This window comes from Juglans regia, chromosome 3, assembly GCF_001411555.2.
Source record: "Juglans regia cultivar Chandler chromosome 3, Walnut 2.0, whole genome shotgun sequence".
Classification (NCBI taxonomy): domain Eukaryota; kingdom Viridiplantae; phylum Streptophyta; class Magnoliopsida; order Fagales; family Juglandaceae; genus Juglans; species Juglans regia.
In genome coordinates this window covers 236,037-260,737 of record NC_049903.1, presented here as the reverse complement: position 1 = coordinate 260,737, position 24,701 = coordinate 236,037, and the positions used below count along the sequence as shown (strand labels likewise).

Genomic DNA, 24,701 nt, shown 5'->3' with positions numbered 1-24,701 from the left:
ATAATATGGCAAAAATTGTGAAAAATAAAAAATTAAAGCAGGGAGCGATTTATCTTCGGTTAGGTTTGGATAGTGAGTTAAGATAAGATGAGTCGGGATGAAAATTAAAATTTGAATAAAATGTTAGAATATTATTTTTTAATATTATTATTGTTTTGAGATTTGAAAATGTTGAATTGTTTATTATATTTTATGTAAAAATTTGTAAAATTTATAATGATGAGATGGGATGAGATGGATTGAGAGTGTTTCTCAATCCAAATTGAGCAATAATACCCTGCCAGTCTCATATCAAAACTTTGTCCGATCGTCCCCTGCGGAGGGAAATGTTATAGTATTATAAGAGGTCTGATGAGATTCGAGAACATTCGCCAAAAATCGAGGAGAAAAACGAAAACCTTGAGCTCTAGCTATACATCATGGGCTGGGTAGAAGAAACAGCCACACTGTTACACTCCAGTACATGAACAGTGATGGACTGAAGTCATTGTGGGCTTTTGTTGGATCAGTCCTATTGGTTGGATCTATGGCCATTTCTTTAATTTTCAAGTTACCCTTGAGTCGGGTCATGGCCTATTTACTGTTGTTAGCTTTGATTGAACTGTCTTTATTTTTACGATCTTGCTAAGTGGCCTTGGGCCCATTAGTTAGTAGAGGAGGTCAGTATTTGTAGTGGTATAGGTTGCATTCGGAAGGCATCCAGAAACTTAAGTAGTGATTTAAATTTAGAGATGAGTTGAAATAATTTATGAATAATAGAATAAAAGTTAAATTATTTATTATATTTTGTGTAAAAATTTAAAAAAATTATTTTGAGATTTGAAAAAGTTGAATTATTTATTATATTTTGTGTGGAAATTTGAGAAAGTTGTAATTATGAGATGGGATGAGTTAAGATGAATTGATGTGGGTTTTGAATTCAAACAAGTAATGAAAATCCTATTTTTTTTTCTCTTATCATCTTCTTCCTCTTTTATTTGGAGGTGCTCCTCAAAGCGAGCGAGCGACTTCAATGTATTTTTTTCTCAGTAATTTGAGGTGTATTACACACACGTCCATTGGACGTAAGAAAGATGCATCGGGTAGCCTTCGGCTTGTTAGTTCTGCTCATCCTTCATTGTCTGAAAATCCGAAGGTTAGCACTGGTGCCAAAAAATTTGTATCGAGGTAACCTTTCAACTCTTTCACTTGTAAAAATATATCCACTGAATCATGGTAAACCCCGCAAGAATCAATATGGTACATTACGTATAATAACCAATCCGCCGTTATAAATTGGTAAAATCATGGTACCCACCATTTTTTAAGGGGGGGAAAAAACTCCAACAATGTTCATTTTCAGGAGCTACTAAAAGTAAGCTTATCCCATAAACCGGTGGCAATGGTTGGGACCCAGAAAGCCTACTCAAGATGATGCCATGGTGGGCATCTACGTTTAACTTGCCATCTAATTAAGAAATGGGGGGCATTCATAATCGAAGGGAGCAGCAGCCTGCCGGGGTCCCGCAGAATAATTAAGACAAATCCACCTACAAACACACCAAAGATGTAATCTTGTTCAGGGGCGCGCAGTATGCATCTTCGTTATCTTCATTAACACAAGCCCGGTAGGTCCTCTCTCTGTCTCTGTCTCTCAGATGGTTAATTTGGTTGGAGCTCAAGCTTGAGTGGGTCCGTAAAGTCGGTGCGCTTAAGCCTGATCGCTATATAAAAAATGCCTTTAGGCTCTTAGCCTTTTCTTGCCCAACCCAATTCAGGAGCAAAAGACAAGTAGTACATGTCAGGTTTATAATGTATGTGGTGGAGGCAAATTAGAAGGAAAAAAAAAAAAAAAAAAGTAGATAGTGGGACTACTTGAAGGGGAATATGCAGGGTTGAACAATGAATGGTGTCCCCTTTTCATGTTTTAGGAGTAGGTCGTTAATGTTGCACTAATCCACTATTCATCCAAGGCACTTGCTTTGGTCCTAGACATCCATTACAAACGTTCCTAATCTGCTTGTACCAAAACTTGCGCACTTTTAGTACATTATAATGTAGTGAAGTAAGAAGAAACAAATCCCACTTGTAGAAGTGATCTCCTTTTAAAGACTATTCCAATTTTGTAGTCAACAACCTTAGTCCATTCGTACGGTTGATTTGTCAGCTTGTTCGGTTTGTGATGCACTGATGGCGATGTCGACTGCCTTCACCTCGGTAATATTAATTACTTTTATTCTAAAGAAAACGATGCCTCACAATACTATACATTTAAAAAGAAACAAGGGAAATGAAGCAGCTCATCACCGTCCCATAACTGATCTACGTTGGCCTACACGACCAACAGGCTCATCTAACAAAAATTTCTTCATGGAAGGTGAAAGCCATATCAGATAAAATTTCTAAAGATTGTGGCCACAAAATATGATTGCAGCAGCAGCTCACAGACAAGCATGCAAATCTTGAGTTTAAGCACAAAACAAGCTAATGATAATGGAGCTCCTTGTTGTCTAGCTATTTGATATTAATGGGGTCACATCTTTGTTAACAAACAATCAAGGTGCCTCTTCACCTGGTGGGGCAGGAAGCTAGGATACAACACCTGTTTTCTTTCTTTTTGTGGAATTTTTTATTTCTGCTAATTATTTATGCTTTTTTGCAAACAGAGTAACGATATTCACAAAAAAATAGTTCATCGGATTTAAAGTCACCAATTAAAATTACGTTCATACTGGTTCATTTACCCCCACAAACAGACAGAGCAGGATGCCGCGAAAATGGAATGGAATAGCATCAGCATCTAAGAATAAGAGAGAGAAGAGAAAAAGAAAAGAATAAATACGTTGGAATGGTTTGGTTGTCAGAGGTGTTGTCCAGATAGCCGTTTTCTTTAACTTCCCACTTTCTCTGTCTCAAGATGCCCCCATTATTATACTCTCTTTCCTCCTTTTGCTCTCCATCTCGCCCCAACCCCAACCTTATATACATTTCTTTCGCTCTTCCTTTTAGACAGAGAGAGACACGCAGAAAAAGCACTAATCCTCTGAAACACACGTAGACAGGGAGAGAAGGTAGATACACCATCTTGTGTCTGAGGACTAATGGGTTCGTCTTCGGGTCAGAGTAGCGGCAGCTACGATCTCTCATTCAAGATCTTAGTGATCGGAGATTCCGGCGTCGGAAAAAGCAGTCTTCTTGTCAGCTTTATCTCCAACACCGTCGAAAATCTTTCACCCACCATTGGTACTTTCTTTTTACGATTATTATTGTTGTTTTTTAAGTTAACTTTCACTTCTGTTATGTCCAAAGATAGTAATTTTAAGTTCTGCTGGGTTGAGTTCTCTACTTTTCTTGGGTATTCAGTGAATGGAGATTTAAAGATTTGCGATGAAGCTAGTGTGGTTTTTCTCTTTCCACGATTTCTTAACAACCAAACAGAGTCTAAAACTGTTGGATCTATGACCAGATTCTTCAAAACTTTGATGTTCTCCAATTTCTAGATTAGTACAGAATTATATATAACTCGGTTGTTTTGAGTGTTTGGTTTAGCTGCTCTACAATTTGACTACATGAGACTCGTCAAAGGGGAACCCAGTTTATTAATCTTGAGTTTTTGGATTTTAAAATGTGTAAACCTTGAAAAAATGGGAGTTTTTTCTTCTTCAAAGCTTTCTCCATCAATACAAGTTACTTTAAAAAGTTGCGTAATGAGTATGTATGATTATGTACCTTCGTTTACCTATAAAAAAAATTATGTATGATAATATCCCTTCATTTTTTATTAATCAATGCAAGCATTTCTAATCCTCTATGCATTTGGAAGGACTGAGTAGCTTATGTGGTCTATAAATAGAAGTTCGTATTATGTGTAGGCGTGGATTTTAAAATCAAGCTGCTCACCGTTGGTGGGAAGAAATTGAAGCTCACAATTTGGGACACTGGTAAGCTGTGGCAATAGTGCATTCTCTCACTGTATGCTTCCAATTTCAAATCTACAACATATCTGCCTAATGTGAAAGATCCCAGCAAGCTTTCGCTCCCATTCTTTCCCATTTTAGCCAACTTGTCAAATAAAAAGAAACAAAAATCTCAGAAAATTTTTTGGTCGAAATAAAGCCATCCACTGACTCTAGATCTCTATTGCAGCTGGACAGGAGAGGTTCAGAACATTAACAAGCTCTTATTATAGAGGTGCCCAAGGGATCATTCTTGGTATGCTAGCAGCAACAATTTATTCTTAAAATCATGCAAGGAAATATCAACTTTATTAAATTGGTGTATGGATGAATCTTTTTTTTTAGTACACCTGTGCTACCATTCCTCCCATTTGAGATGATATGTGTTATAGCCAAAGTGGAAGAGCGATCTTGGTGTCAGATTTACTGCTTAAGATGGGGATATTTACTAATGTGGCAACAATCATGAATTTTGCAACATCACTTGTCCTTCCACTTGCAAAGTTAACTCTTGTAGTGTACTAAGTTTTTAAAAAAATTTCTGAGGAAAGCAGGGCAGAGACGCTTTTATACAAAGCTGAATAAAATTAATGTGTATTGTCTCAAGCATGATCTTCTAGACACTGTTCTTTAATTTGTTTCTTTCGTAACTGTTTTTCAAATTCAGATATAGGATATAAAATTCACTGTTGCTGGAAAGTAAATTACAAACCCAACAGGAGGTGATCCTGCCATGCTTAAAACTAATATTTGTGATTTCTACCATAAACATTAGATTCAATTCTCTCTCCAATATTTTTTCTGCTATTGGCTTGTTGACTTTGTTCCTAACCTTTCAATAATCTATATGCCCATAATTTTAATAGAGATATTACTGATTTATTCTCTTTTATTTTAGTTTATGATGTTACGCGTAGAGACACCTTTACAAACTTATCAGAAGTATGGGCTAAAGAAGTGGAACTCTATTCGACTAATCAAGACTGTGTCAAGATGCTTGTTGGGAATAAAGTTGATATAGTAAGTTTAATATTCTCCATATCTTACATATAAAATAAAAAAATTCTCCATATCTTACACATTCTGCCAATAAGTTTACAGAAACTTGGCTACACACTCTTTCTGAAATGACTTTTAATGTTGAACTTCTTAGCTAATATATCTCGTTTTACATTAATCTTACTTTAAAAAAAGAAAGTAATGTCTCGTTTTATGTGTACCAATGGATACTCGTGTTATATCCCCTTGACTCTTGAAATATGCCATGAATTTTCATATCTAAAGTGAGCTGTTCTTGGCATATTGTAAAGGTATGTGGTAAATTGCAGGGTGCATCTCCAAGAGTGTGTGTTTGCTCATCACTTTTCTGCTGAGTCATCATTTACTGCATAACTTTTTCCTCAGTTTTTAGCAGTATATGTTTTCCTTTCAACTATAAAAAACTTCATGTGATTATTTGAAAACTTGACCATTACTTGTAAACTAAATTTTCTAATAGAAAGCTCTGAATTTATTTACTTAGTTAGTAGCTATAACAGCTGATATATACGTGGTTCCAGGACTCTGAAAGGGTTGTAAGTAGAGAGGAGGGAATTGCAATAGCAAAAGAGCTCGGATGTTTGTTCCTTGAATGTAGTGCTAGAACAAGAGAAAATGTGGAGCAATGCTTTGAAGAACTTGCGTTAAAGGTAATGCTTATTCCATTTGACATTCCGTTGATCCATGTAATCACTTTATGGTGCCTCCCTCTCGATAAGTATAAGCATGTCGTGGCTTATATGTTAATTATGTTTCCAAGTTATGATGGGGTTATGTCTCAAGCAATGATAGTTTGGCTGGCTGGAATGGCATAAGGGGAGGGGAATGGTCGGGTGAGGAAGGGTTGGACAAGGCTTGGCCAAAACTATGATTGCCATTATAAGTAATGATTTGGCCATTTGTTCTCATTTTTGAGATTATTTTACAGATAATGGAGGTTCCTAGTCTTTTAGAAGAAGGGTCGACTGCAGCAAAAAAGAGAGACATTTTGAAGCCTAAACCGGAAAACCAAGCACCTCCAAACCAAGCATCTCCAAACACTATTTGTTGCTTATAATGCCTCCAAATAGTCAAGACTCACTTCTCATGAACGGATCATGTACATGTTAATGAAATATTGGCAATCGGATAACATGTATTAATATACCCATGTTATGATCAGAACAAATTGCTTCTACTTTTCGCTATTTAAAACATGGCTTTCTGCTTATTAGTTAAACAGTAGTTTTTTCCCCTTTTCCTAATCACGATGCATATAATAAAAAAAAAAACTATGTAAAATAAATAAGAAATAAACATATAAATTTCAAATTTATATTTTTCCATGAATAATGCCAATTTTATATCTAAGTTTATCATATATTGCAATTAAAATGTGAGATTAAACTATGGAAACGATGTATATAGAAATTATATATAAACAAATAGGTAATATATATGTAAACCATAAACTAATTTTATATTTCACTAAATAATGTATAGCAGTAACATATATTTAAAAAAAAAATTTTAAGTAGCGCAATTATATACCACATGGCTAGCTATTCAATGAGTGTAAGGATTTTGGTTAAATACACTTCTCTCGTATAATTACAAGTTTTAAAAGAGAAATAATCTATTCTAATTTAATTTTTTGAAATAAAATAGAAAAAACAGTAACTATAATTTTTTTTACAGATCATGGCGGCCCCCTCGTCTTCTTTTTTCTTGTCATTGTTTGTGAGATCTCTTTGTAGTTGTATTACTTCTCTTATATTTCTATAGGTAAAAGGCTAAAACATGAATATATCATGCGGGATGGGACTTTCTTCCTCTTAACGTTAGGTGTCTATAAATCTTTACATGAACTCGATTAAAATGTAGCGCATTAAGGTTGATATCTTAATGGGGTTTGATCATTTAATTAAATAGCTAGGATTGAGTACTCTTATACATTAATCCAAACTTATTTGGACTGACCTTGTCGTCCATGCATGCATGCCATGCCATGTGCTTATTATCTACCACCAGTAATACAGTAATACATATATATATATATATATATATATTCTTCTTCTTCTTCTGAGCTTTCTGGGAACACAGACATTGCATAACTTAATATATCAAACAGGCCGAGTTAAATGCAGAGTAATTAGGATCTGTGATTTCTTTTCTTTCTTCCTTTTTGTCTTCTTCTTACTCCTTGATTTGTAGTTGAAACCTAAAAAAAAACAAGTATAACTTATTAGATGGAGAAGAGAAGATTTTGAAATCCAATGTATGATTTTGAGGATGAATTGCTGCCTGACGATGATGACTGTGAAGCGGATTTTGCAGAATTTTCAACTTTAAGGACGGGGCTTAGGCTTACTCAACCAGCTTTTAGTATTTGAGAACTCATCATATTCTCTTATTGTTATGAATTAATTTAATAATATTTCTCAAACCAATTTATATTGATATTTGGGATGATATTATTCATTTTAAAAATATATATATTTTTAGTATTAGTCATATCTACGGAGAAGGAAATGTTTTAGCAGACAATCTTGTTATTTATAAGAGCTTGATTTTGAGATATTTTTTTGTAACTCATTTTTTATCTCTTTGTATAAGGTATTTCTTCCTCATAACTGAATTTTTATTAATAAAATTAGGAAATATATATTTTTTTTAAATCACGTAGACATGATTCTTGGAGGGGAGAGAGAGCGCTCCCCGGGGCCTTGGGCTTGAGTAGGGGGTGACAACTGACTGATGCGGTTTGTTTTTTCTCATTTCTTTTTATGGGAAATGATACTTGCAGTCGTGAGCGTGCAGTCGCCGTGCAGTCACTTTGAAAAAAATGAATAAATAAGGGACCCACTTGAAAAGAAATTAATTTTTTAATAGTAGACCCCACTCTTTTTCAAAGCGACTGCACGGCGTTTGCGCATTCCACGACTGTATGTAGCATTACTCTTCTTTTATTATTTCCTACCATCAATTTAGTACTCTATAGTATATTTAAAATTTTTATTATTTTAAATATTTTTTAACATCTTTAATTATTAAAAAAAATATAACTTTATTAATAGTTACTTATTTAACCATTAAATAAAAAAAATATAAAAATAAAGAAAGTAATAAATAGGTAGCAGAAGATAATAAATCTATCATTAAGTAAAAAATTTAAGTGAAACGACATCATTTTATCTAAGATATATATAAAAATATATATATTTGTTCAATCGGCCATTTCGACGGTTTGAACTCAAACTCAAACTGAACCGATTAATGTGGATTTTAACAAATTTCTACTCAAGCCGATTTTGTCGGTTTTTGTACAACTATAGGCTTGAGGAGAAAGAGAGAACTTAATATGGGAGGTTTAGCAATTCAAACCAATCTGAAAACTCTTCTTTACAGTAATATCTTACTAACGTGTTTGGAAGAACAAAAATGATTGATATTTACAGTTATAAAATATATAAATATTATTTTTAAAAAAAAAATAATTAAATATGAGATTTATATAAAAAAATTAATTTTTATTAATAGATTCTAATTTCTTTGAAAAAAATGCTGTCCAGCCCATAACTATATCATTACTAAAAAGTAAAAAACAAATACGAGAAATTTCGGATATTAATACAGAGAGTTGGGCATGCGCCACGCACGTGTGACCCGAACTGTATAATGTATTTGGCATTGTAAAATCTTACGTTGCGAGGTTTATAGGATTCGTCTTGCTGTTCTGCCAGAAAGGAGATAAGGCCGCCTTCTTCAGAGGTACATTAACAAAAACTCCATACAAACAGTTATAATCAAACATATTATACCTTCTTTATTTCTTTTCTCTATAGAAAATCCGTGCTTCTCCCAGGTAACCATAATCTCCTTCTTTCACATCTCAATTTTCCTACTCTCTACTTTCCTCTAACTTAATTTTCTTTTTTGTTGGGGTTTAGGGTTCTATCAAAATTTCAATTTCTCCCATCAATCTCACCTTAGTAAATACATTTGCGGATTTCTTTTCTGTGTCTTTTTCTTGTTGTGTCAAGAAATTGTTAATTTTTCCCTCTGATAAGTTACTATCGGCATGCTGTGTAGTTGCTTTATAGATAGACAGCGAGCACTGGCTGTACATATTTTGCATAACAATTTCTTTATTCTATTTTATAATGGTTGAGGAGTTTTTTTTTTTTTCCCTACCGGAACGGTTGATTTGCTAGGGTTTAAAACCAGCTTTTATTTTGTAGTTTTTTTTTTTTTGAACCTAAAGCTTGTTCTGTGGACCACTTGCTGATTGTTTATTTATACTTGGTTGGAGTAGTAGGTCAAATTTATCCATGGCGTCCCTAATACGTGAATGGGTAGGGATCAACACGTTCGCCTCTGCCACACAGACCAAATTGCTGGAATTGCTGGGAAAACTTAAGCAGGAGGTTGTTTTTCTCATACCTATATTTTGGGATCTTATTAACGAACGTGCTTGCTTGCTGGCGTGTAATTGACCATTTCACTAAAGCTTGGTACATGTGGTGTGTATGGTTTTATATCATTGGGTTTTGAATTTTTGTCCATATATTGGTGTAGAATGTGAACACATTGACAATACTTGTAATGGGAAAAGGTGGTGTTGGGAAGTCATCAACTGTTAACTCGATCATAGGGGAAAGAGCAGTGTCTGTTAATCCATTTCAGGTATAGGCCGAACTCCCTGTTATGGCATTTACGTGGTATCCATGCTATGCTCTTCATATTGATGTATATGGATTTATTTGTTTTCTTATAGTCTGAAGCACCTACGCCATTTATGGTATCACGATCAAGAGCTGGGTTTACTTTGAACATCATTGACACTCCGGGACTCATAGAAGGAGGATACATCAATGACCGGGCACTCGAGATTATTAAACGGTATGTTCTTTCTTGACATGAAATGGGTTTACAATTTCCTCATGAAGTATGTGCTGGCTATGCTCAAGGAATTGACATCAATCTGTTTTAATGACTATGACTTATTTTATCGTAAAACCCTAACTAGGTGTTTTTCATGTATACTACCTGTGTACCTGGGTTTGCCTATTTCTATTAATAAAATTTCTATGATTACCTATCAACAAAAAAAAAAAAAATTGACTATGACTTATTTTCTCTTTTCAAAATTTTCTTCACTTCTGTTCACTGTGGCTGGGTGTGTGAGCAGTTTCCTTCTGAACAAGACCATCGATGTTCTCCTCTATGTGGACCGTTTGGATGCATATAGGGTCGATAACTTGGATAGGCAGGTTGTTAAAGCCATAACAGATAGTTTTGGTAAAGGAATATGGAATAGGGCTGTGGTTGTTCTCACACACGCTCAGCTCTCACCACCAGATGGATTACCTTACGAGGATTTTTGCTTCAAAAGGTCTGGGGCTCTTCTAAAAGTTGTTCGGCTCGGTGCAGGGTTAAAAAGGCGTAATAAGCAGGTTTGTTTTCTTTTTTAATCTTTTCTTCTGATTCTACTTATGGACTCTCATTTTCTTGGCTTTGTTTCTGTTTAGGCCTTCACTGTAGTGTCATTTTCTTTTTCTCTTTGGTGCATGGAGAGAGTTGGATGACTATTTGTTCACTCATGCATCTTGTGGTGCTGGCAGGAAGTCCTGGAATTTGATCTATCTGTTGTAAAATTGAAATCTGCTTTTGGTTGGAAGGCTGCTACTAGTTGATTCTCCTCTTAAGTTGTTAGCATTTCTGAATCTTTTAAGTTTTAGAAGTTAGGTGTTTCTCTTTTCTTCTTTTTTCCCCCTTCCTTCCCCCCACCCCGCCCCCGGTCGCGCGGGGGAAAAAAGGAATGAAAAAAGAAGGCGACATTGATGATGAGGCCTTGATGAGCGACTTCTACAATAATGAATCTTAGGATATGCCGGAGTGTTCACAATTTTATTTCTTGGTAGAGTACCATTTTGTGTAGAACTTATAGTTCCTTTATGTTGGAGCTTAGCAAGTTGAAAAAAACTTTTGTTGGAAAATAAATTTATTCATGAAATTTTGTTGTCGATTTTGTTTCTGGAAACTCATGTCTATTTTGTGTTTCTCCCTATAGGATTTTGCTCTCCCAGTTGTTTTAGTTGAGAACAGTGGAAGATGTAACAAGAATGAAAATGATGAAAAGGTTAGTCATTTCCCTGTTTCAGTACATTTAGCATTGATGTTTTTTATTCTATGAGAGATTTGAGAAGATGGGTTGTGCTTTTTGGTGACAGGTTCTCCCAAATGGAACTGCGTGGATTCCTGATTTAGTCAAAACTATCACAGAAGTCGTGTCAAATGGAAGCAAGTCAATTTTTGTCGACAAGAAGCTGATTGAAGGGCCAAATCCCAATGAGAGAGGGAAGTTACTTATTCCACTTATATTTGCATTACAAGTAAGCTTCTGAGATTTTCCAATGGTGTCTCTGTTCTCATCTGATGCAGGGATTGATGATCTCATTGACGTCTTCTCTTTGCTTGTTGACAGTATTTCTTTGTGGTCAAACCAATAGAGCGCGCAATCGGGGATGATATTGAAAAGGAGAGTAGACCATCATGGGATAATTAGGGTGTGACCAATCTTATGTAACCTCTGCTATCATGAAACTTAATTTTGTTAATGTTGGCATTTCTATATTCTGCAGTAGTAGCAATCTGCGGCAGATGGACTCCTTGGTGTTTTGAGAGAATTCGGTTTCTTGTACTTGCAATCGGATAAATTATGCTCTTTGAATCGTTGTTTCTGCCACTTCATTATATCCCTTGTGACCTTTTGTTTTTATACAAAACCAAGCACTTATAGGGGGGAAATGAGCTTTTCATTTCCCTATTAACTGACCCGTTCCAAAAAAAAAAAAAAAGTCCATATTATTCGTGTTAATTGAAAAAAAAAAAGAAGGAAAATACAAAGCTAAAAGGGGATAAATTGTTGGTTTCCTACGACTCTCTGAACCTTTGCTGTCATGAAATCTTCCTCAATAAGTACTCCGGCCGTTAGAAGAAGGGGTATGAAAGTTTGATGCTGACCGTGTGGATTTTGACCACTCACCGTCTGCTCTCTCACCAAAGTTGACCCCAAATATTGTAATATATATAACTATAGATTTTGATAATCACCCTTTCAAATTATTTAAAAAAAACTTATAATCTACAATTTATAAAAAAAAAAAAACCTTTGATAATCAAACACGCATGAATAGTTCTTTACACCACATTTTCTTCTTACTAAGCTATTTTTTTTTTTTTTTTGTCCTTTTGCTCTTTAAATTTGGACTAAAAATCTTAGAACATGATTTTATTTTCTTGCATAATTTAACAAAAAATAAATACAATCAACCAACGTGATGCGACTTGATAAACTTCATGATGGACTGTATGCATGGCAGGCCTTGAACCAGTTCATGATTTTGATGAGGATCAACCTAGCTGCTTGGAGAAGGATGAAAAACCCATTTTCCTGTCATGGAATAGTTTGTCACTGAATCAGATCTCAAAGAGGGAACCGTACTTGGTATTCTCTATATCATTCTTGTGTTTGAGGCTACTTTTATGCATATTCCCAGTGGTCTTATCTCGTCTCAAAGCCTTTTGGTTTGATGATTGACAATGCTTTCTATCAATGATTGATTTGCGTGCATGGTGGATCAATTTGGTTTGATGATGTTAATTAATTATGGTGGCACCTCATGTGACTTTAATTAATTCTGAAATCGTATTTGTAGATTGGGTTCAGTTTTTTCTTTTATTTTTGGTAACACTCGTATTCACGATAAATATTGCTGGCATGATCTTATATCTTGACCTCATCCACCTGACAACACATGAAAATGATAACTTTCAAGCAAGGTCTTGTCTACTGATCCTTCAATGAATCAGGGAGCGTTTTGCTTAATTGGGATTGTTGTTCTATCACAAGTACACAAAGAAGAGAATATTGACGAAATTCATCATCATGAGTCGTGAAAGATTCCTCTTTCAAGGGTAACTTGCATATTGAGCATGCAGAACGTATATATAGGAATTAACCAAATCTGGGAAATCATGTCTGCAAAGATTCTAATTAGTTAATTAAGATGAGATATTTAGAACCCAAGGCCAAGGGATATTGTTCGAAGATCCATTCTCTCTAATCGATCCCAATTCTCATCAAAACAATATTAAGAGTTTTATTACTTACATGAATTAATTACACACCTAATTCTTATTATATATATATATATATATATTATGCATTGGACCACTTCATTGATCATGCATTGGGTGTTCAAAAAGACTTGCTTTCACTTTTTTACTTTAAAAAGTTAAAAACCTTAACCCATCACTCTCATTCCAAGCCAATTCTATCAAGCAACCCACAGCCTCCTCCCTCAAATCATGGGAGCAAAAAGACTAACAAAGGCAATAGGCATCTCTTCAATGTAAAAGTGCCCACGCCAAGGACCAAAAGGAGAACCTTAAATCACACTCTTTCGAACGCAAGCCATTTGAGTTCACCTTTAACCACACTCTCATTATATTTTAAAACAATTTAACTTTAAAAGGATAACTAATTAAATTATTATCAGGTTGAATTTTATATAGGACGGAAGGAGTAAACCATTAGAGAATAGAAAAATAAATATTTTGCAAGAACTACCCATCAAAGAGGGCAGCCAATTCTCCTAGGTGGGTCCATCCTCCCTCTGTCACCCTAATTAGGATTGATACGAACTCAAATCATGTTCTATATCCCCTGATCCCCAGCTCATGGCTTCAATCTTCACTCCAAGAACAAAAGGACACCACCGCGGTGGCCCGCTGATCTTGTTAGTGATGGAAATTCCACACCAAACTCCATGAGAGCCACCACCTTCTTTGATTCAATAATTCAACACCCATAATTCAAACCTCCTCAAACCACAAATTGCAACCCCTTTCTTTCTTCCATTTCCAAGTTCCTCCCTCTAGGAAATGGATCTTGATGAGTGGGAATACCTCCGGCCTGATGACGGGTACCTTGATTTTCATGCAGTCGGTGAGAAAAAGGCGTTCTGGGGCAAACCTAGTTCTGATTCAAAATCTGTTTTCAACATGAATTACTTCCTATGCCCATCACCAAATTCGATGAAAATCACTGAACCACCGGGGCTGCCTGGTCAAGTTGTCAAAGTTCCAATACATTTGGAACCCACAAGTGGCATCGGCAAGGCCGCCGAAGATGGTGAACCAGTGAAGGATATCACCAAGGTTCCTACTGAAATCAGTGTTATGAGACCAGTAGTTATCCTCGAAAGACCCAATGTTCCTAATACGGGAGTTCTGGAAGCTGATGAAGACGTGGTTTCTCACGTTTTCTTCAAAATGAAGGAAAATGAATTCGTCGACATGAAAAAGGACTCCCCAAAGTCTAGTTGTAGGGGGTTTATGCCTCAAATTGACACAAGTACGTTTCAGTTTGAGGATAAATTAGGTGAGTCCTTGGAGAGCAAGACGACTTCCCCAAGAACCGAAGCTGAGAACAGGGATTGTTGTGATAGAAACAAAAAGGTCACTTGGGAAGAGAGTGGTAGTGGTAGTCTTAACATATGGAAATGGAGCTTTACTGGGATTGGTGCTATTTGCTCTTTTGGTGTTGCCGCTGCTACAATCTGTATTGTGTTTTTTGGAAGCCACCAAAGAAACAAACAGCACCAAGAGAGTCAGAAGCTTCGGTTCCGGATCCACAGCGATGACAAGGTGGGCAAGTTTCTTATGCCTCTTCGCATTATTGTAACCTACTTTTTTTTATTCATTGATCGGTTTAACCTTATTGCATAGATAATTCAGAAATATTGCTGTTTTGGTAAATGATCAGAGATATATTAACTATGATGATTTAATACTTGTTGGGTTAAAGTTGATTTTACTAGGTATGCATACCATTTGAGATATTGAGATTGTAACTAAGAAATTCTAAAAAGGAAGAATGGGATGAGTGATGGACTCTGTCTCTGACTACTACTACTACTACTACTACTCAGATATTGTAGACAACATATACCATCTAATTAGATGTGATTGATTGCATGCAGGGAATGAGCAAGCAAGCAAGCAAATTGAAGGAAGCAATTTCGGTAGTAAGAGGAGTTCACAATCCCATATCCAGAGCACACATTACTTTTGGTGGCTTATCTGAGGCTAATTAAAGAAAGAAAAAACAAACGGATGGAGTTAGTTGTTATGCGTAGTTGTTGAATAAGGGCTTTAGACCCATGTAAAAATACTTGAGTGTTGAAGAGGCATATTACATACCAAACCCTCTTCGTAATCTATAGTTTAAAGTATATGGTCTATTGTGGTGTTTTATACGAATGCATAGAAACAAATGATAGTAATAAAATAATATCATATCTCTAGTCTCTAGACAGACAGACAGATTATAATAAAAAGAAGAAGGAAGGATTTTATTGGACACAAACCCATAAGAAAATATAATTTGGATGTGATAGCCCTACCCACAATCCATTCTAATTGCGCATCGAATTCCATTTCTTCCACATACATCGGCCAAAGCACAAGATTCTAATCATTCCACACCCGGGCGGCTATTCTTCTTCATTAATTTAGTTTTGCAGAGTAGAAAATATCACTATGAGCAATGATACAATGACAACCTATCTACCTTTCATTTACAACTTATTAATAAAAATATATATTTTTATAATTTAATCACGCAAAGCTTCTTCTGTCGTAGTCACGCGGTTCAATCAGGCATGCATGCGTACAGGAGTGCCCAGGAAATACAAATGATGCAAAGCTAAACGTCGGTCTCCCATCAAAATGTCTACTTTTTTGTTTAGACAATTAGCTTTGATGGCGTCATTTGCGTGGAGGAAGGATGAAGATGAGTGAATGACTAAACACCACACAATCCTTTTTTTTAAATGAAATTTATTTAATTTAATTTTTTTTATATAAATCTCATATTTATTCATTTTTTTAAAAATACTATAAATTTTATAAATATCATTTCTCCATCCCCATATATATATATATATATATATATATATATATATATATATACATACTAGCAGTGATAAAGCATGTTTGCCACATCTGTCAAATTGAAGAAACAAATAAAACGTAACTTCGAATATTAAAATAATCTAATGTATAAGAATAAAATTATTATTTATTTATATTCATCATTTATTATGAAATTTAAATTATATTAAAAATTCAAATTAATTAGATAATTTTTTTCTCTTAAAAATATATAGTAAAATTTCATCATTTATTTAATGATGAAAAACTAATATTTTATAAATTAAAGTTAATTTTTAGTGTATAATATAATATTATTCTCTTAAAAATGTTCAGTAAAATTTTATCTTTTATTTAATGATGAAAAATTAGTATTTTATAAATTGAAGTTAATTTTAAGTGTATGATAGAATATTTATATTTTAATTATCTATTTTATGTTAGTTTAAATCAATATTTAAACTTCTATCGTTAGATTAAATCTGAAAATTAAAGATGGAGGGTTGGAATTTAAAATCCAAAAAATCAACATTTTTCTCCACTTTTCCTTTCTATCTCTCTCTCATTTCCCACGAACGTTTGCCTAATTTAGTTAAATAAGAATATTATCATATTTAAATTATTTTAAACTCTAATTATTTATATGATTTTAATTTCTTAAAAATATTAAATAAAATATTATCATTTATTTAATGATGGAAGATTAATATTTTATAAATTAAATTTGATAATTTATGTATGATATGTTATTTATTTAGTTAATTAAAGATATTATCATACTTAAATTATGTTAAAATTTTAATTATTTATATGGTTTTAATTTCTTAAAAATATTTAATAAAATTTAATCACCTATTTAATTTATTTCAATGTTTTTAATTAAGTTAATATTTATGTATATTCAAATCAGTATTTTAATCTTTTACAATTAGATCATTTTGTTGTGATGATGTAGAGAGGGATGCGAATTATGGTATTACGTCGCACACTGATATTCACACGGACAAATCCAAAAAGAAACAGAAAAACCAAACAAACATGCGAAAGAGCGAAAAAAAAAAAAGAAAAAAAAGAAAATCTCTTTACTGTTAGGAAAATATCTTCCTATAACTTAAAAGAGGCTATTTTCATATTACTGTTCATTACTGTTAATGAACAGTAATAAATAGTAAAGAGACTGTGTTTTTTTTCTGTTTCTTTTTGTTTTGGGTTCGTCCGTGTGTATGTATCTTCATATATTACTGCTCATCAACAGTAATAAACAGTAAAGAAGATTTTTTTTTTTGCTTCGTCTGTGTGAATGCCAATATGCGACGTAATATCGCAATCCGCGTGTCAATGTACGACGTAATACCGCAATCCGCGTCTCTCTCTACATCATCACAACAAAATCACCACAAAATACCATAAAATAAAAAAATCATCATACAACTCACCAAATCAACACACAAGTTTTTACACAAATCGCAAATTACAATCATCAGCAGAAGCTTAGGAAGGAGGGAGAGTCAGTGAGAGAGAGAGAGTAGACATGCATGAGAGATAGATTGAGACCATGGGTGGTTGGAGTAGGTTAATGGTGGCCAGAGGTGGTGCCAATGGAATGGACGATAAGACTCACCGATGCACGACGATACCGAGCTGGACTGAGGAAGATTCGACTGAGAGAGACAGCATACATTTTTAAGAGAAAAAAATTATATAATTAATTTAAATTTTATAATAAATTATAAACATAAATAAATAATAATTTTATTCTTATATATTAGTGTGCAATAACGCGAATTTATTTAGCTTCTAATATAAAATCTTGATTAAAAAATTAAGCATCGTGAATCATACGAAACATAGAATGAAGAGACGAAAAAAAATAGGGAAAAAATGAAAATATCCAAAGCTATCTAGGAAAGGAACAGGAAGAGCTACATGAAAAGCGTCCCTTTCCCTCAAACTGCTTCGGTTTACTTGCTGTATGCCCCTGTCTGAACCAAACGGCGTCGTATTTGAAGTTTCCTTTCTTCGACGTCTGGTTATTCTAGAGGCAGCCCAAACGGATAGATAGAGAGATGTATGTGAAAGAAATACAGCCCCAATTTATAAAAAAATAAAAAAATAAATTACGAAAGAAGAAGAAAGACATGTCCAAAGGCTGTTTGGGGGACCATTTTATGGGAAAGAGAAGCAAATACTCCCCCTAAAAGAAAAAAGAAACCTTTGATTCCATAAAAATGAAGAATCGATCTGTGCCTCGTAACTAAGCCAGTCTATGAAATCGCTAGTTAGCTTCATAAGGCTACTCTTTGAGGCATTCTTACAAAACAATCATATTTCAACGCTCAGACAAGGAAGAGAATAGAAGAAGAAACGCGGCTGGTTTCAGATGTTATGAGACATTGAGAACCATCACGACTAGGTTAACTTCGACGCCTTGCGAGCTTTTAAAATGCGGGATCACGCCCTTAATTACTAAGATGCCCTTTATTTTCTCTTGTATAAAAAAAAAACAAAAAAAAACATCAATAATTGGGGCTTCTATTCAAAGAAAATTTTTACTCTATCATCATTTTTTTTATTATATTCTTATTATTTTATTTAATGATGTAATATTAAATAATAAATTCATAAATAAAACATAATAAATAATTTTTAATCATTTAATATCATTATAAGATGATAAAAAAAAATGATGAGTAACATTACTCAATCCGAAATAGTTCTCGTATAAGTTTTTATGATAAATTGTTTATTTTTTTGCAAGACATTATTATTATCTTTAATACCAATTTTCAGTACCCACTTGCCAATATTTTGTTTGCCAATAAATAAGTCATTTGTAGAGGAATCAATCCAATCCATTTTTCTACCGTGATCTTTGAAAGGACGTCGGCAATCATTTAGAGCTTGTTTGGGATGATCTCATTTCATCTCAATTTTTTTTTTTAATTTCATTCTCATACATTACTCAAATACATACATTTTTTCAATTTTAAATATTCACAATTTTTATCTAATCATTATAATTTTACAAAATTTTTAAACAAAACATAAAAAACAATACAACTTTTTTAAATTTAAAACAAAAAATAATATTAAAAATTTATATTATAACAATATTTTAATTTTATAATATTTTTTCTCAACTTTTTATTTTTCATTCTCCAAAACCCAATAAAATATCTTAACTCAAATTATTCACTACTAATCACAAACATTTCACTACTATTTACAAAATTTTCATCCCATCTCATTACCCAAATATCAATTATATATACCCCATATATATATATATATAAACATATGATTTTCGAAAAAGGGCAAAGATTTTAGACCAGGAGGAGGGATAATATTCGCTCATCTGAATGATGTTAAAAGAGAGTGGTAAGTTTGCATGGTTTTTAACTTCTCTATTGAGTGTGTGCGCTTTTTTAGTCTGGATATGATCCCTAAAATTGGCTCAAGCAACATCTGTAATTTGTTGAAAGATTGGGTTTCTTCGCAGATAATTCCTCCAAGAAAATCATTTTCTTTTTGTCCCCCATACTAATTATGCATCTGCCCAGTTTTGATTCTAATGGTGTTATTTAAAGGACTCTTTAACCACAACAGCCTCTTTTCCATAAATAAAACGCCTGAGCATAGATGAGAAATAACCCAAAAGAACACCTATTCTATTTGTCCCTATTTCCACCAGAATGATCTTTTTCGCATTTTTCATGATTTTGAATCTCTCCACGTCCAGAGAAGGCAATTGCTATGCGCTGCACGATCCAACATAACCAGAATATGTTTGTTAAACATGTATCTTTTCTTTTCTGATCTGAGATCAACCAGTTTGAGGCTTAGCAGCTTGAAGCATTTCCACTACAAGAGTCTTCACATCCCTAACAAGATACAAGAAGATGTTAATTTTCCAAGGAAGCAATTCACCCAAAGCCAATGCAGCCAAACATAATGGTTAGCAACCTTCTAAAATCATTATCCTTCGTTAGAGACAATATCCTTGTTCAAAACAAATTTCTCTATCAAAATGGAAGCTTAAACTTTCTGAATTCCAACTCCTACAATCTAAACTTATGGAATTTTTATGTGTAGTCAAAGTGAAAATACAACCCACTGCAAAAGGCTGGGAAACGTGTTGTCTATAACTCTATATCATTACATTATGATTATGATATTTGCTATTTATTGGTATCAATGCATATTCTGATGACTTTCTAAAATGGAATTAACACCATTGTGGGCTTGCAGCATAAACTCCTATAATTACCGCAAAACAAAAGTAAAAGAGCAAATATTACGAGTTCTTTCAAATAAAGTGTCTCACTTCCTATCTTCTGCACGTCTAGGGAAAGGTACTCGAAGCTTGAAAGTGTTCCCTTGATAACCAGCCTAATAGAAGAAATAAGAGAGTTCAATAAGGTAAGCATCAAAACCCAGCAAACGAGTTAGAAAAGAATTGAACAGATAGACTAGCATAGGGAAAAAACCCTAGAAAAAGACTATCAATTTTTTATTTAAAGGCACTAACAAAAGAAAATGTCAAATACTTGGTAGAAACCCCATGGGCTCGAGAGAAGGCATGATTTTCTTAAATGCACAAAGAATAAGTACCAAAAAGAAATAGTTAAGTATTATCAATACCTTAACATTGAAACCAAGGCTGTCCAAATCCAGCATATAAGCAGAGTCCACCTACAGGGATAAAAAATGCAGCCTTTATATTATTAACCAAAAAAGCAATCACTCCCCAACATAAAAAAAAAAAAAAGAAAAAAAAACACCTATGGGTGTTGGTAATTTTCAATGGCATAATTAACACATCCAGGCAATTGAAGCCACCACATCACTTGTATTCACAGCTAGACCCAACCAATTTTAGCTTATGGTAACCAGTTCATTCTAATTTTGACCAGTGGGTGCAGTCTGAGTAATGATGACAATGATAGATATCTGAGGATGAGCTAAAAGAAAGAAAGAAAAATCTGCAGCTTCCTGCTTCAGATGGTAATAAGATGTCCAAGATCAAATTACCGGAATTGATGTCCAGTGTTGCACGATAACTTTTGTATCTTCAGCATGATCTTTATTCATGTGAGACTGAGAAAGAATAGAATTTCAATCAGGACGGTTTTGACAAGAAAAATAACAATGCGGCACATAAGACTAAATTAAGATGTCAGTACCGTAACAGGTTTAGAAAACTGAGCAATCGGATCAACTTTTGCAGAATTATACTCGTTTGCACTGAACTCTGAAATATACAACGAAAGAAAGATGTATAAACTGAGTAGGGAGGGAATGTGGTAAAAGGTGTATAGCAACACAACAAATAAATTCATGGGACGTGCTTAAAACATATACAGAACCATGCAACAATTCAGCAGCAAACACATAAGTGACTTATCTTAAGCGATCTGCGGAGTATCAAATCCCTCCTTCCCTCTCAAAGATGGAAGGACTTGAAAAAGAACCAGACTATAATTAAAAGGAAAACTAAAAGAGCAGTTGGTTGGTTCACAAACCTCCTGATCCTAATACGGCTGTGGCAACCCCTGAAACATACCGTACAACTTTTGGTACGATTTGCATAAATTGGAAGTCACCAAAGTCAACCTTCAGATCAAATTTTTTCTTTCAGTTGCCCACTTAAAAAATATAAGTAAAAAATATTGTTGAGAGAAAGGGAGAAGAAAAAGGAAGCGTGTTACAGAAAAAGAGTGCTAACTATACAAGTTACCCAAAATGCATTTGGATGCCTTGCCAAATATGCTGTACGAATGGCAGCTCTCTCATTTTCAGAAACCTATACAATTGGTACAAACCCAAAAAAAATGTGAAGTTCTTCATCTTAATATGCCGTGAACAGCATAATATAACGCCAAAACAACAGAGTAGAACAAAAACAGAATCAATTAATGCCTGGTTTGGGTAGTGAAACCATCTCAACTCATCTCATCTCATTATTACAACTTTTCTAAACTCCCAAATAAAATACAATAAACAATTTGATCTTTTCAAATCCCAAAACAAAAATAATATTCTAACAATATTTTATTCAACTTTCAAATTTCATCTCATCTTATATCAACTCACTATCCAAACTATGCCTAAGACACTATTTAACACTTGATATAGGTTATAACTTACAAAAATAGCATCACCGTGCAGGGTGATTACTAAATCAGTCCTGTCCTCCACATCTCTAGCCACAAGCAATGAGCATTTCGGATTAGCAGTTAAGTCCTGTAAAAAACAGCAAGATGGGAATTTGAGAAGACTAAAATTTCTAGATAAAAAAGAAGAAAAACTTTACAAGCTTTTTAAAGGTAACATTAAATCCTGTGCCCACAATGATACATTTATACATGCATAAACATATGCACTCACACCTAGAAACATGTGTATATCTTTAGTCACAAGGAAGCAGGAAAAACCTAGCTTTCTGGCTTAAACTAGCATATATGGCATGCGTGGATAGTAACTGAAGAGTGCTGGGTTCAGCAAATACTTATGCAACCAAACATTGGCAGAAGTCAACTCCAATTGCCAGAGCATAATTAATATGGGAGCATTCAACTCATTTCACTTTGCTATCTATTATCAATAAACTAATTCAAAATTTTAGCTAGGGATGGAACAAAGATTGTTTCAATTTTAACTGTATAAGTGATGTATCATGAATCCAAGAGAAAGAAACTTCATAAATTCAACATGAAGGTAATATTCAGTTATAGTTACAATCCTTCAACATAGAGATATGTATTAGAAGTGCACAAACTTTTGTATGAATCGCCAGGCTGCTGACTGCTAATATTAGGGATCCATCTGCATCACAGGCAAAATCAACCATTGACCCCGATGGATAGCCCTCATGCTTCTGCACATGAAAGGAATGCAGAATATGATTAGGCAAGGAGCATTGGATTGGCTGAGCAGTGAGTAGCACGATCAAATACAAAGCAGCTTCAAGATGCCAAGAACATCCGGAGTATATCAGAGCTTTGATTATAACATCACAAACATTTGGTGAAAGCTAATGTATGAGTGATATATATTTCTATGGCCCCATAGGCACTCCGCACTTTTTGGGTAAACATATAAGCAAGCACAAAACAAACAAGACTAAAACCTTATCCAATATCATTTTGTTAAGAATATAATACAAATAATTAAATCTATCATTTTCCATCAGTTTAAACTTTTGAGATAAGTGATAATTTTACATAGTATCAGAGCAATGGTCGTGAGTTTGAACCCTGACTCTACACGCTACTCCATTTAATTAAATATTTCAAGAGCCCACTTATTGAGGTAGAGTCTAATCCACATGTGAGGGAGAGTGTTAAGAATATAATACATTTCACGCATTTAGGTGAGTAAGCAACTATACCTAAAAGTAAATCAGCTGCTTATTTCAGTGATCGGAATCAAAGACCAGAATCAAGTAGGAAACAGAACAACACCCGGACTTATTATTAATTTAAGTTTGGGTGTGGTCAAAACCTGAGAAAAGGTAGATAGCATCCCGCGCACACTGTGATCAAGCACAGTTCGAATCTCCTCAATTGGAGGAAGGCGAGCAGCTTTTTCCTGCGAGAACAAGGAGAAAAAATATAAAAAGAAAAATTCCAAAAACGCATCGTCCATGTACGATGTTTCCAAGGTTTGTGATGGTAATGAGTAAGAAAGAATACCTGATGTGCTTGAATCAGTTGAAATACATCGGAAACATCTCCAGGTGAGGTCTGATTCAGAGAAAAATGCCAACATCATTTTACCATTCAATCACGTGGCGGTTGAGTGTTTTTACTAATGGTTGATAGCTATAAATTGTTCACCCATGAAGAAGAATTATATAATTTCCTATTTGCTTCTAAAACAAAAGAAATATATCGATCACTCATCGTAAAAAAAGGCTAATCGATCAAAGAAGTCAACAAATTAAATAGGGATAATAGAGTTGAATTTGAGCGACGGTTATGAGAGCTGGAACCAAGTTTTCATTCATTCAATAAGTATGAGAGAGAGAGAGAGAGAGAGAGAGAATAAAAGTAAGTACCGGAGGATTGGTGATTGATGAAGGAGAGGAGGATGAAGCGGCCATTAAGAGAGGAGGAGGAGAACTTGAAAGCGGAGAGAATAGCGTAAAGGAAGGGCGGAAATGAAGAAAAGGAAGGGGAGAGTGAGGGGATTTTCTGAGGACATTTATGCGAGAAAATATGAAGAAGGTCTTGGTCGTCCACGGCGATACCAGAAGAGTCGTCATCTCTTCCACTCGACACGGCCGCAACTACCTACCCACCCTTCACCCCCTTTTTATTTTTATTTTATTTTTGTAGGTAATTTCTTTTCTTTTTTATTTTTTATTTTTTATTTTATTTCGAGTCTTAAAGCTCCAATATCCCATCTTCCATCTATCGTAATCAACTTGCGGAGTAATTCCAAGAGTGATGGAAAGGAAAAAAAGAATTGGCTCTCTGTTGTATATCGTGAAGTGAGATCAGCATATTCATTCATTGCATCTGATTTTCTAATCTGCTTGCCTTCTCGTCTAAAAATTACGTGACTTCACTTCCAGGTTCAAACAAACAAAACAGAATCTTAAAAAATAAATAAATAAATAAATATGGCGCCTCATCAAATCGCATTGCAATTATTTATTTAACAGATTGAACCATATCTACAGGGAAAAATCCCTAACAAATGAGTAATGACAGATTTACAGTATTCAAAAAGAGTTGCCATCAT

The 24,701-nt window shown here is 34.2% G+C and overlaps 4 protein-coding genes and 1 non-coding gene across 9 annotated transcripts; 3 read left to right on the top strand and 2 right to left on the bottom strand.

Annotated features, from left to right (window-relative positions):
* The first annotated feature begins 2,810 nt into the window (after positions 1-2,810).
* LOC109005698 (ras-related protein RABC2a-like) lies at positions 2,811-6,183 on the top strand. Its single transcript, XM_018984741.2, has 6 exons — positions 2,811-3,222; positions 3,852-3,920; positions 4,126-4,191; positions 4,834-4,955; positions 5,495-5,623; positions 5,902-6,183. The coding sequence occupies exons 1-6, from the start codon at positions 3,081-3,083 to the stop codon at positions 6,028-6,030; spliced, it is 657 nt and encodes a 218-aa protein (XP_018840286.1). The 5' UTR covers positions 2,811-3,080; the 3' UTR covers positions 6,031-6,183.
* A 2,435-nt stretch (positions 6,184-8,618) lies between these two features.
* LOC109005699 (translocase of chloroplast 34-like) lies at positions 8,619-11,710 on the top strand. 4 transcript variants are annotated; one of them, XM_035688984.1, is made up of 8 exons: positions 8,619-8,723; positions 9,268-9,379; positions 9,531-9,638; positions 9,730-9,854; positions 10,144-10,408; positions 11,026-11,094; positions 11,186-11,347; positions 11,440-11,710. In XM_035688984.1, exons 2-8 carry the CDS (start codon positions 9,284-9,286, stop codon positions 11,518-11,520), a joined length of 906 nt encoding a protein of 301 aa, XP_035544877.1. In that variant the 5' UTR covers positions 8,619-8,723; positions 9,268-9,283; the 3' UTR covers positions 11,521-11,710. The 4 variants fall into 4 exon arrangements, with proteins under 4 accessions (XP_035544877.1, XP_035544879.1, XP_035544878.1 ...); XM_035688986.1 differs by having other exon boundaries at positions 8,656-8,723; positions 9,271-9,379; XM_035688985.1 differs by having other exon boundaries at positions 8,660-8,817.
* A 1,857-nt stretch (positions 11,711-13,567) lies between these two features.
* Positions 13,568-15,336, top strand: LOC108983591. Its single transcript, XM_018955289.2, has 2 exons — positions 13,568-14,666; positions 15,002-15,336. The coding sequence occupies exons 1-2, from the start codon at positions 13,902-13,904 to the stop codon at positions 15,113-15,115; spliced, it is 879 nt and encodes a 292-aa protein (XP_018810834.2). The 5' UTR covers positions 13,568-13,901; the 3' UTR covers positions 15,116-15,336.
* Positions 15,337-17,838: 2,502 nt separating this feature from the next.
* LOC118348078 lies at positions 17,839-17,999 on the bottom strand. Its single transcript, XR_004801224.1, has one exon. It is a non-coding gene; the product is annotated as a small nucleolar RNA snoR138 (small nucleolar RNA).
* A 1,457-nt stretch (positions 18,000-19,456) lies between these two features.
* LOC108983588 lies at positions 19,457-24,282 on the bottom strand. Of its 2 annotated transcripts, none has more exons than XM_018955283.2 (12): positions 24,013-24,282; positions 23,648-23,698; positions 23,457-23,543; positions 22,732-22,830; positions 22,101-22,196; positions 21,691-21,756; positions 21,476-21,566; positions 21,137-21,204; positions 20,985-21,050; positions 20,595-20,645; positions 20,252-20,342; positions 19,457-19,834 (listed from the first exon to the last, which is right to left on the bottom strand). In XM_018955283.2, the coding sequence occupies exons 1-11, from the start codon at positions 24,217-24,219 to the stop codon at positions 20,274-20,276; spliced, it is 951 nt and encodes a 316-aa protein (XP_018810828.1). In that variant the 5' UTR covers positions 24,220-24,282; the 3' UTR covers positions 19,457-19,834; positions 20,252-20,273. The 2 variants fall into 2 exon arrangements, with proteins under 2 accessions (XP_018810828.1, XP_018810827.1); XM_018955282.2 differs by having other exon boundaries at positions 20,278-20,342; positions 24,013-24,281.
* Between the last annotated feature and the right edge of the window lie 419 nt (positions 24,283-24,701).